Genomic DNA, 12,413 nt, shown 5'->3' with positions numbered 1-12,413 from the left:
GGTGGGTTGGCGGGTGGAACTCCCAGAGCCAGACGGAACCCACCTCCCTCCGCCCCGCAGAACTACTTTTTCGCTCCCTCCAACAAGACTGCGGCGGAGGCGTCCGCGCGGGGGCGGCGCCCGCGCGGGGGCGGCGCACGCCCGCGGTCGGCGAGCGGAGGGCGGTACGCGGGACAGCGAGCGCGGGTCGCGCGGGCGGCGGGGGCGGCCCGGAGCGCCGCGGAGGGATCCCGGGTGAGGCGGCTTCCCGAAGTCAGAGGGGAGGAGGCCAAAAAAGTGGACGGGGGAGGGGAAGAGAGAGCTCGCGCTGGATGCGGCCGGGGCCGGGAAGTCAGAACCGGAACCGGAACCCGTGCGCGCCCCTGCGATTGTCGCGCGGCCCCCACCGCTGGCGGCCTCCTCTGCCCGCCGCGCGCGCTCCCGCGAGGGCCCCAGGACCCGGCGAGCCGGCCCTGCGCTCCGAGACGCCGCCGGCCTCCGGCGCTGGTGCTTCCAGGCCGGGTCGGACGGGAACCTCCCGCCCCTCGCGGGAACCGCCGCCTACCGGCGCGTCGGGGAGGAGCCGCTGCCGCCGCCTGTGCAGACCGCGGAAGAGCCCGGGCCTCCGAGGGATGGGTAGCAGCCCGCGGCGCTGAGAGACCAGGTTCCTGTCACCTCCGGCTGCGGGACCCCCCTTGCCCGGCACCCGCGCTTGTCCCGGAGCCTGGTGGGGGCGGCGAGGAGAACGAGCGGTGTCCCTCGGTCCGGGGCCATGGAGCCGCGCGCGCCTGGCGCGGGGCGGCCCGAGACGCGGCCGAGGCTGCGGCCAAGAGCGGCCGGCAGCCCCAGATAGACAGCGGAGCCCAGCGGGCCCGGCCCAGCGCGGGGACTTTCAGGCCCCCAAGGCCGCGAGGAGGAGCCGACATCCAGCCCCGAGCCGATCCCACCCCGGCCCCGGAGGGACTCCCGGGCCGCCTTCCCCGGGGCTCGCCGACTTCCCTCCGTGACAAAGTTTTCTCCGGTGCCTTCCCGAGGAGGATCGCTCCCTAGCTCTAGAACTCGCCTGCTGGCGGACTTGCTCGGTTTGATTTGGGAGATAACTTGCCTCGCTTCTTCCACCCACATCCCCTTTCCTTGACCACTTCCAGTCGGACGTTCTAGATGACTGAATGGAGTTTTGAGTTGGACTCTTGTGTCCGCTACGGAGTCGGGCCTGATCCCGGAGCGCTGGGGGTGGGGTGGAGGTGTTACTGTAAAATGCAAGTTGGATAAAAGGAAGACCTCTCGCCAAGGGCCCCAATGAGTGGCACACAGTCTACTATCACCGACAGGTTGGTATGAAGCTCCCCCTGCGCTTAGCCTCCCAGAATGGGGCCCGACCTAGCAGGAGGGTCAGTGATTGCTGATTGCCTTTGCCGAGTGAAGTTGACAGGCAGCGGACAGAGGGTTATTTCCGAGCTCTGCAATTAGTCTGGGGTTGCTGCCAAGTTACCCGGTTGATTGAATTTGGAAACGTAGTTTTGTTTTGTTTTTTCTGGAGAGAAACTTTTCTCCAGATTCTCGGAGGAGGGGTAGGTAAAGCCACGATTGTGTTTTTCTGCCCTTAGTGTGCATTAGGATTCTGTACTGATCTTGGAACCAGAGAGAGGAAGGTCATTTTGGGTGAAGGTCAGTGCCCGATGTCGGCTGGGGTATTGGTGCATCATCAGTTTTACTCCTGTCCTGTAGTTCTCTAGAGCCTGTTGCATTTTAGGACTTTCTGTTTGTGAACTTCACTCTGAGACTGCCGCATGATTTATGAATTTGATGTCCTTGAAGCATTGACTTGCACAGTGTTTATTATCTAATAGTTTTCCAGAATGTTGGAAGTACTAGTAAATCACACGTTCCTGGTGGGAACAGTATCAAGGAACTGAAAAAGGGCTTGGAAACATCATGGGGCTTGATCTTAATTATTGCATTTTTAGGATTTCATATTCCAGAGACATTTGCATTTAAGGGGTGTAAAGCCTAAGGGAGTTATGTAGTAGAAGCTGGCAGGTGGATTTGTTGAGTTGGGTGAGTCCTTTATAGTACTTAACTGTGTTGCTTGGTGGTGGTTGGTGAATTGAGCTAAACCATTTGTGGTTTCAGTGGAGTTCCCTTACTCTTAAGAGTTATTCTTTGGAATATTAGGTTAAGTGATAAAAGCATATTCCTTTACTACATTTTATTTCTTAGTTTAACTATGACATTGTGTCCAGGTCCCAAGTTTCTGTCAGCTTTTTTTTTTTTTTGGTCAACCTTCAAGCTATTACATCATTAAAAAAAAAGATCAAATAACTGAAGTAAGGGGCCAAAGAAAGCACGTTGATGAGAAGTACAACAATAGTACTCCAGCAGAAAGTAGTTGAATTTCCTAATAAGAGAGTTTCACCCAATTGTAAGACTCATTTGTTGATTTTAAAAGGGCCAAATTCCATTGTCATACCATAACAGCTACTCCAGAAACAGAATTTCCTGTTCCTGTTGATGCTTTTCAGTATCACGTGAATGTTCACCTAAAAGATTCCATTAAATATTTAAACTATTTATTCTTTGTGTAGTTTTTTTACTGTGTTTAATTTTCAGCTTCTCTGAGAGCACATTTAACACGAGTAGCAACAATGCTTATCTTGATTTCTTCCAGTTATTCCCATTCCTTTTCCTTTCAGGGTGTTTTTTGCCTCTGAGAAATCACTTTCATGGGTGTGTGGGTAATTGTTTTCCTTGTTCATTCAATTCTTGCCTTCTCTGTTGACCCTGCAGACAAGTCTTATTAGGAACTAATGTGGTGTTGGTAGTTTTCATTGCAATAGTAGGGGTGTTTAATTTTGTAGAAACAGAACCTAGGGTCACTAGCTCATTCCGCATGAAAATCACCTAAAAGCCCCCCAAGTAATGACGTTTCTTCTTTGCTTCTCAGAGATTTTCTTCCTCTTTCCATTATCTTGGAAATAAAATCTTGGGATTTGTATTCTTTTTATAATTTAGATGAGATAAAAAATAAGCATGAAATTAATTAATGCCTGTTTTTTGCCAGGCACTGTGCTAGGCACAAAGGATTACGAGATGAATATTTTAAGATGAGTCTGCAAATTGGTTTAGGTATTAATATTCTTGGATGAGTTCAGGTGCTGCCTGATTTCACATATTCTTTAAAAGAAGAAAGACTTTGAAAGCCACCTAATTTAATGTGCATTGCTGAGACAGTATAGATTTGTGTTTCTTTGGAATTTACTACTAGTTTCCCCTCCACACACAAGATTTATTCTTATGTGACCATTGCTTTTTCTTTAAACATATCTTATTCTGTAAATATCAAGCATCCATTGGCTCTTAGGAGAGTAGTTGTCCCTGATTTGAACATAGGTTGGGGTGAAATCTGGAAGTACTGGTTTAGTGTTATTTCTGTGCCAGGATGCCTTAATAAAGTTATGAGTATAGAATAGTTCCTAGCTTCTCCTCAGCCTTACCTACCTCATCCTCTTTTCTCATTATCTGACTCCAGTGCCCTGTAGGTATATTTTGCTGATTCTAGAGCTATTGGCAAATTAACAGTGCCTTTTTAAAGGTCCTTTCAAGTTTGAAGTACTGTATGTGGTGTGGCTTTGTTTTGTAGAGTGTGCTGACCCACCAGGCCAGCTGTGTGAGTTAGAGTTCTTTCATTGTGGTGCTTCTGACTACAGAGTCTGTCTGTCCTCAGTTGAAATCAGACTAGCTGGTTTTGGGCGTTGTTCTGTTTTGCAGTTTGTGGCAGGCGACACATGGCTGAACAAGATAAGAAGGGTTTTATTCTTGTGTTAGGGACGTGCTGGGGCTGGGATGGAATTCAGCTATGTTTAGGCTCTGATTGGTCACTTTGGATACTCAGAACTCTGTTACATCCTGTTATTATTTTGCAGTTAAATTAACACATTTGTTTACTACCCTTTTTTTCCTCTTCATCCTCTCCTCGTCAGGCTCTCCAGCCCCCCTTTTAAAGGCGTAGTTATCAATTTAAAACTCAAACTGTGTGTTCATGGTAGCTACTGTTTTTATGTAGTGTATCTGAACTGTTAAAAAAAAATCTAAGCAGCTTTTGAATACCATCCAATGTCTTGCTTTGTAACTTCTTTGAGACCTGGAGACTATATTTTTCAATTTTTAGAACCAGCGCTTCAAAAGTGGTAGAAATATCTGATTGCTGCTGTTCAGTTTACATTGATTGCTGCATTCAGTCCTAAAATATATCCTAATTGTTTCTAATCCTCCTAGATGCTTGCGTCTCCCTGAGAGTTTAGGGGTCTTGTGGGACTTGGAATTTCTTCTGAGGGATACGAGGAGAGAATGCTTTTTCAACGGACTGAGTAAATTATTTCAGGCTATCTTCTAGAACAATGAGTTTTCAGGGACAATACAGGTGGGATTTTGTTATAAAGGTCTTTGTTGAAGTAAATGAAGTTTTGTCTAGGACTTGTGGATTTTGTTGTTTTTGATTTATAGATAAACAAAGGTTTTAAATATATTGGCTTTTTTTTTTTTTAGCACTGTAAGGTCAGCTTTAAGCTTGTTTAACTGAAGCAAATTTTTTGTTCTTTGTGTTTTTTGTTTTTTTTTGAAGCAAGTTTTTAAAGTGAGTCTGGAAACCTGTGGCTTTATATGCATTTACCCAGTAATTAGCGTTTTCATTCATGATACTTTTTCTGCCAACACTGCCATATAAGAATGCTTTTGGTTAAAAAACAAAACAAAAAAAATTCTGTATGTGTGCTATTTTCAAAGCTGCTTGAGTCATCTGCAAGGTGAGATTATTTGTCACATTCACTTACAAAATCAGTCATTTGATAAATACCAAATTGAAAGTGGGGACCAGGATCACAGTGCTAGCTTTGTATTCAATTTTATGTTGTCTTTTCTTCTAGTTGTTCAGTTTAAAATCCTGATTCATACAGGTATGCAGTAGTACATTCACTTGTACACTTTTACATGAGTCAACATGTACAGTCCGAAGTAAAATTTTTTAAAAGTACAGAGCTATAGTCTTACAGATAAATGGCACATTTATAAGATGTTCATATGTATTCAGTGAGATGACAAGAGAAGCTTTATTTGAATCATTACAAAAATATGTTAACCTGGTAATACCACTTAACACATTAGTGGCTTCCAGTTGTTAAAATGTAGCATATAACATTGAGTTAACATGTACGACTTTTTTTAAATTTCAATTTAGGAAATGATATTTGAGGCATACATTGATGAAACCCATAAATGGTGGATTTTACATATTTTTCTGTGGAGCATTGTGATTCTAGGGAAAACAGTTGGAAAATCTTGAATAAACGAAATGTGATTGCCTCTTCTGAAAGCTGTCTAGAAATGGGTATGAGTTGCCTACCAAACTGATACAGGTTATAGAAGCAGCAGAACATATTAATGGTTTTCCAGAGGTAACTGGAGAAGCGCTTTTACATCATGGTTGTCTAACAAAGTTACTAAAAATGTTTCTTATCCTATAATTGCTTATCTCCTAGAAATTGACCATGCCACATTTTCACAAACAGGGAGCTTAACTTCATTAAGTCTCAACCATTAGAACTTGGTTTGGATGATGTTTTAAAGCTTCATTTGAAGACATGCTCCTTTTCCTTTTAATAATTGAGGGTCTTCAGAATAGTGGTATTTGAACTGAAGTTTTAAAATCAGCAAAATTATAAATATTTTGTTTCCTTTTGTGTGAAATACCCTGATGTATGTAATGATATCCAATAGTAGTGTAGTTCTTCAACTCAGCGTGAGGCAGATCATCACTTACAGTTTAGGCAACTCATAGCACTTAGGTCAAGATTATAAAACTGGAAAGGATAGACCCAAGATACGACCTAGATTTTCTGGCTCTCAAGTCCCCCACTTTTCACTTTAAATTATTGTCTTTCTATGTGTATTTTTTCTGTTCTACTTCTCTTGTAACTTTCCACGCTGACTAAATCAGAGTTGGATTTTTCTCTTACAGGATGCTTTCTAGTACCTTATCCATTCTAATTTTAAGTATCTCCAAAGGATAAAGCTCTCGTCACTTCCTCAGGAGACTGAACAACAATCTGATAGATCTTGTAGTCAGGAAGTTTTTCCTGATCTTTAGCACAGACTTTTCTTTTAAGTTGTCCTGTTACTTGTATATACTTGCTCTACCAGGCTAAATAATGATCTCCTCCCATTTTATGTTTATGTGACTGTGAATGGTTCAGACGGTTATCCACCACCCTTTCCTTCCCCCACCCTTATTCTTTGCTCAGCCAAGTTGTATGTTCTGTTGATTCGTGTCTAAAATTAACCTGTTCCTCTTAATATTCTGTTAACTTTTCTCCAACTGCTCTTCTAGTGCAAAATGATTTTTTTCTTTCGGCGCTGTCCTACTGCAAAGTATGATATTCTATATTTTATGTTTACCCATATGCTAGAACAGCAAGTTCCAGTTTAGTTTTACTGTAATGCAGGGGTCTTCAGTTTTCTCCAGACATCGCCCAAAATTATGAGTAAAGAGATTCTCAAGGTCATTTTAACTCAGCTTTATTTTAGATAGTTTTCAGAATGGATGCAGGAGATGTCACCATCAAAAAAAAAACAAACAAACAGGTTTATATAAACAGCATAATTAGCAAATCGACTAATTAAGCAATTACTCATGTTATAAAAGCCTTGTTTATGAAGTGATTCTTTCCAATATGAGTGCCCCTAATGTAACTAGTGTTATCAATTATGTGTCAAAAGTGTAGCAAATAATAAGCCATCCTTGGTTGAAAATTAATCAGAAATGAAGATGAAACACCTCTGAACTTAGAAGTAAGTGAAGAGATGTGGTTGTAGCTTTAAAGTAAAATATCTGTTACCATATGGTGAGATACATCTGTAAGTTGTTATTCCTTTCTTTTTTTTTTTTTGTGGTGGTTTTTCAGTCTTATCTTAAATTGTGTGTCATTTTTTCCATTGTTTGTGCGTGTGTTGTTTTACTTTATTTTTTCTTGTTATTTCCACATATTGGTGAAAAGAAATAGACTTTCAATGCTTAGCACTATTTTTCAAGTAAGATATACTGTTATTAATGTTGAAATAATGTTTTAGTTTCTTACTGTATTTACAAGAATTGTTATTAATGATAAGTAACAGAAGGAAAAAGTGGGTACTTAAATTATTATAAGATATATATATGTAAGATTATAGAGCTTTTGAATGTTGTATTAGTAGACCTTTATCGTTGATACTTAGTTTAAAATTATTTAAATAGATGTCTTTGTTCTTTTGTGTTTTGCTAGTGATTTTGTTTCCTCAAACTTTAGAATTTTGGAAACAGGCCAGATTTAGGGCATTTTACTTTCTCTACTTAGGGTATCTAGAGTACCAAGATAGCCTTATAAGAAAGAAGTTTATAAGAGAGTTTCTAACTCCAAGACAAACCTATGAAGCTAGTACCAAGAATAATTTTCAGCTTTTTGATTTGCAGAGGTAATACATGATGGTGCCAGAGGTCAGAGGCCTTGCCTAAATTGCATAAGAATGCATTACTGACTTTCAGTAAAAGGAGAAATATACTAAATTTTCCGTACTAAATTAACACGCACCAATGCAGCTGACAGTTTAGATTCATACCAAAACAGGATCTCTTACTAATTCAAGTGCTGAATCCTGGGTTTTGAGATCACAGTCACATGATAGACCTGGGTGGCTTCCCAGTGTTGAGAGAGAAGCAAATCTAATGGCAGTGAAAAAGTAGATTTCTTGTCGTGGGACTGTGAGTAACAATTCATGAAGAAATTGGAAATATGTAAGAAAACCTGGTTTAGTTAATGTTTACTCTTAGCCACTTGTCACACTGCTTTGTCTTTTGATGCCTGTTGTAGGCATTTAAAGATATTGCTCTGAGACTACAGTTTTGGTTAAATATTACATTTAAATGCTGATCTTAGGTTCACACACTCGAGCTTAAGGAGGATTTTGCAGGTCTTCTGTGGATTCAGAAAATGTAGATTATTCTGTTGTTGAAAAACTGGAGACTTCTCAGCGTCTGAATAAATTATATGTGAAATTGATCATACAAGGTAGAAGGTGGCTATGTCTTGTCCAGAAGAGTAACAAGTCCCCCAAATATACTTATATACTTAAATACATATAAGATACCTTGTGAAGGTGCTTAGACATATCCTTCCATAGATTTTAGATGGAAAACTCTGCCTGTGTTCCAGACACAAGCTGATCTGTTGTGGTTGTCCTATACAGTCTCTGTGGTTTACTCAGGGGAAGTGGTTCTTGTGGGTAAGGGTCTGATCTTTTCAGAGATTGTTGGTGGCACATGCACTGTCAGCTTATTTCCTGTCTTATTGGCTGTTTGGGCAAGATCTCCTCAGGGCAAATACTGCTGAAGGGGTATTTAAATATTTTGTAGTGGCAGGATAGATGGTTATAATGCTGTATAATACTTAACACTCAGGAGATATGAGGGTGAAATTAATGTTTGTAAAGTGCTTTGAGATCCTAAGATGAAAAGTGTGGAAATGTCCCTAATCATATTTGCAGGTTATTGCTCAAATTTAAATAAAAACATAGTCATGTAGTAAAGCATTAGTTTATTGGCCTTGAGACTTCTGTAACCATTCAAGTGTTGTTTAATCACCACAAGAGTCATGGTTAGAATTTTTTCTTTTTTCTTCTAATGCTTTTTAAAATAATTTTACCCTATATGGGTTAACTTAGTGGAGTAGATACCTTGTCTATAGTTAAGGCTTGTCTATGGTTAAGGCTTATTCACAAAACTTAACACCTAGAGCAAGCTTCTTCACCAGCTTAATTGGCATACTAAAATAATGTAATTGAGAGAATTTCCTTTGAGATCGGTAGCTGCACCACCCATATACAAAACCCTATATTTGCTTTGCTGAAAGCTTAGGATGAGCAAACTGATAGAATTGCATGTGTTATACTCCTAATTTTTAAAAATGTTGTTTTCGCAGTTAGCCTTTGCCACTTTAAATAATTAACAATGAATGTTTTATGGAAAGAAGTTTTCTTTAAAGCTAAATTGCAACTAATTTTCAAGTTCCTTAAGGGTAGGAGGATAGTTCTTTTTCATTTTTAATCAATTACTATCTGCTTTATTATATTTTTATTCCCTTTTAATGCTAAAAAGCATAAGGAAGAAAAAAAAATTGCCCAAATTATCCAGCTATCCAGATGACGTTATTCAGGTCACACACACACACACACACATGCACACGTACACACGCATGAAAATTCAAGTGATAGATAATATGATATAATACTATATAAAGTCTCCCTCTGATCTTAGCCCTATTCGTATACACCCTCTGGTTCTCAGACTCTCCCCTCAAAGATAACTATAGTTCATTTTTTTGTGTGTCTACTTTCCTAAACATTCTTATAGTATTTTAATATTCTTGGTACCTAGCCTGTAGTAGGTGTATCTATCAGCTTTTGCTGGGTTGTGCTACCATAGCAACACCTTCAAATAGCCGTGGCTTACTGGTTTACTTCTTGCTTACATTGCATCTTGTCAGCTGTGGATTGGTTGAAGCATTTTTGGAACCCAATATGTCATTACTGTGGCGGAGGGAAAGAACAGGAAAACTGCTCATGCAAACATACAATGGCTTTTAAAACTTCTACTTATTCAAGGTGTACATTACATCACTTACATGTCCTTGGCCAAAGCAGTCATATATGGTCACGCTCATTGTCAGTGGGCCACGGATGTATACTCCTCCCACAGGTGGCATTGCAAGTCAAATGATAATGGGTGAGGCTGTATAATCCTCTTAAGGAAGGAAACGGGAGAGTGAATAATTAGGAGCAATAATATAGTCTACCACTGGAGGTGATCAATAAATGCTTGTTAAATGTGAAAGTTTTTTTTTTTATGGAACATTTCAAACATATACAAAAGTACAGAGAATAGTATGATAAACCTCCATGTTCTCATCATTAGCATCAATAACATTTGGTGTATGGAAAATCTTGGTTCATCTGTTTCCTTTCCCTGCTTCTCCACTGGATTATTTTGAAGCAGTTGCTGGATATCATAATTTTACCCATAAATATTTCACTGAGTATCTCTGAAAGATAAAATATGAAAGTGTGACTTCTTGTAGTAAATTCTTACTATTTAGTTGGAGGTAATGGTACTGTGGACTGACAGGTGTCAGTAGGAAAGGATGTTCATGAAGTATGTCTAGAATTTGACAGCCAGAAAGTTGTTTTGATTTCATTTTGAGTATTTCTGGAGGAGGCTTACAGCAGAATGTCATCTATTTTTCCAGTTCCTCCTTTTCTCTACTTTAGTGGGTGTGTGTGTATGTGTGTGTGTGTGTGTGTGTGTGTGTGTGTGTGTGTGGCATAAGCAGGTAATTAACCTCTGGAAAAAATAACATTGCAACAGATTTGATTTGCAGGAGGTTCCATTTCTCACTGAGCCTCTGTTGGAATGACGCCAATTGAAAGGAATCCCAGCCCTTAATGGCTCTAAGTCTTCTGGGAGTTCCCAGTCAGTGATGTTATTTACTCTGGAGACGAACATCAGAATCATTTATAAAAATGCTGTATTCACCTCTGCTGTTTGCTGTGCAGAGAAAGGTTCTATCAAATCTTTAAGGAGATCCCTAAGATGATATAAAAGTATGGAAGTGAGTCTGTCTAATTTTAGTTTAGAAATAATTAAAGTCACTTTCAACTGCTTAGGTTAGTTCATCTGAGGGCCTTTTTAAAGCCTCCATTTTGACTCAAGACTTCATAGATTTTACTAGCATATAGTGTAATATAGTAAGTGTACTTATCATTTCTATGGTTATGGGAGTAATAGACATTATATTATGGATCTAGAATCATAAGTTTCACAGGACATTCTTTGGGGAGGGGGTGTTATATAACAGTGGGAATCAAATTAAACAAATATAATCCCTTCTTCAGTTTGTAGATTGGCAGGTGACAATGAGGTGATCAAAGAGGATTTATGAAGGCTAGTGAATAAATTATTGTATATAACATGATGAAAATAGTTTATTTAGTATAGTGTTGTCTAATTATGTTTTCTTAACTGGCTTCTTTCACTGTGCATAGAAATACTTAGATTAAAGTGGTCTTTCTAGGTATCCAAGTAGTTTTAGTTTTCTTTAATTAAGTTACATTGTTAATCTCATTTCAGAATCCATGTAGTGACTGAAGTAGAAAATTGGCTATCATTGATTTGCACATAAAATTTTATTTAAATTTGATTTTTTCTTGGCATTGGATTGATTCTGGCTTTGGGGCAATACAGTCTATTTTTAATAAGAATAATAATAATAAGTTTTTTCCCATGGAGAATAACTCTTTGACTTGCCTTTTGTTCATATTATTTTTCTGTTGTATCATGATTGAAAAACATTCATTTTCAGAGTTAATAGTTTGTTAGTACCTTTGTCAGAATAATATACTTGCACTTTGGTTGCATTTTAGTTGCATTTGTTAATTGTGTAATTTGGGGAACGGTTTGTGGTTTCTTGTAACTTAGGTATTTGTGTTTACTTGTGTTTCCTGTGTATTTATCCAGAAGCCCTACATGATCAGAATTCTTGAGACAGTGTTTAAAAGTAAATTGAGTGCGTTAGTAAATGGATGTGAATAGTAAAAAAAAAAAAAAGAGAGGTTCTTAACATGCAATTATTGCATAACAGGGTACAAGGTATAATTTGTTTCCAAAAAAAGAATTAAGTAAAATATATCTATTGATAAATATTAGTAATTATATTAATTTTGACTTCCCTGGCAGAATTCTTTTTGAGATTTTTCTCTTTGTTAGAGATTAAAAGTATCTTTTAAAGGAAAAGATATTTTAGCTCTTAATTATATATATATTAATTTTAATTTTTTAGCCTTTGTAAGAGAGGAATAGTAAAAGGGAAATGAATGAGGATGATGTAGAGAAAAGAGCCTGGGTTTTGGTGTGTCAGACTTGTTCTGCTTACAAGCTGGAAGACCTTAGGCAAATTTACGTCTCTGAACAACAGTTTAGTTTTCTCATCTGTAAAAATTGGAATAATATCACGTACCTTTAGTGTCATCATGAAGATTAAATGAGAATGTATTTAACTACATTAAAGAGGTCAGTAAGTTATAATAGCTCTTATTGTTTCAACCTCAGAAATTAGTTAGGTTTTCCTACAACTTTGATCTATGCATTTAAAATGATTTTTAATTCATATGTATTTGCTGCTGCTACTGCTGTGACAGTGTTTTTTCCTTGCTGTGATAATATTCCCTTTCTCTTATATTTCAAATTATAGGCTGTTCTTAGAATTAAGGTGCATTTGGAAGTGAGGAATAGACTAAAGAGACAGTTATTTCAACTCAGACTGTGAAACAATAACATCTCTAGTTACAGAATCAAT

General features: G+C 38.9%; 1 protein-coding gene across 1 annotated transcript in view; it reads left to right on the top strand.

Moving 5' to 3' along the window:
* Nucleotides 1-1,278: 1,278 nt before the first annotated feature.
* Nucleotides 1,279-12,413, top strand: part of ARHGEF12 (Rho guanine nucleotide exchange factor 12) — a gene marked incomplete at its 5' end in the record, with an annotated part of 142,789 nt that continues 131,654 nt past the window's right edge. The window contains one exon of the mRNA XM_079708175.1: nt 1,279-1,310. Within this exon, the coding sequence (XP_079564301.1) occupies nt 1,279-1,310 (32 nt within the window). The remainder of the gene's footprint in view (nt 1,311-12,413) is intronic.

This window comes from Hyperoodon ampullatus (assembly GCF_949752795.1).
Source record: "Hyperoodon ampullatus genome assembly, chromosome: 7".
Taxonomy (NCBI): domain Eukaryota; kingdom Metazoa; phylum Chordata; class Mammalia; order Artiodactyla; family Ziphiidae; genus Hyperoodon; species Hyperoodon ampullatus.
The sequence above is the reverse complement of the archived record's forward strand: the minus strand, read 5'-3'. Positions and strand labels throughout refer to the sequence as shown.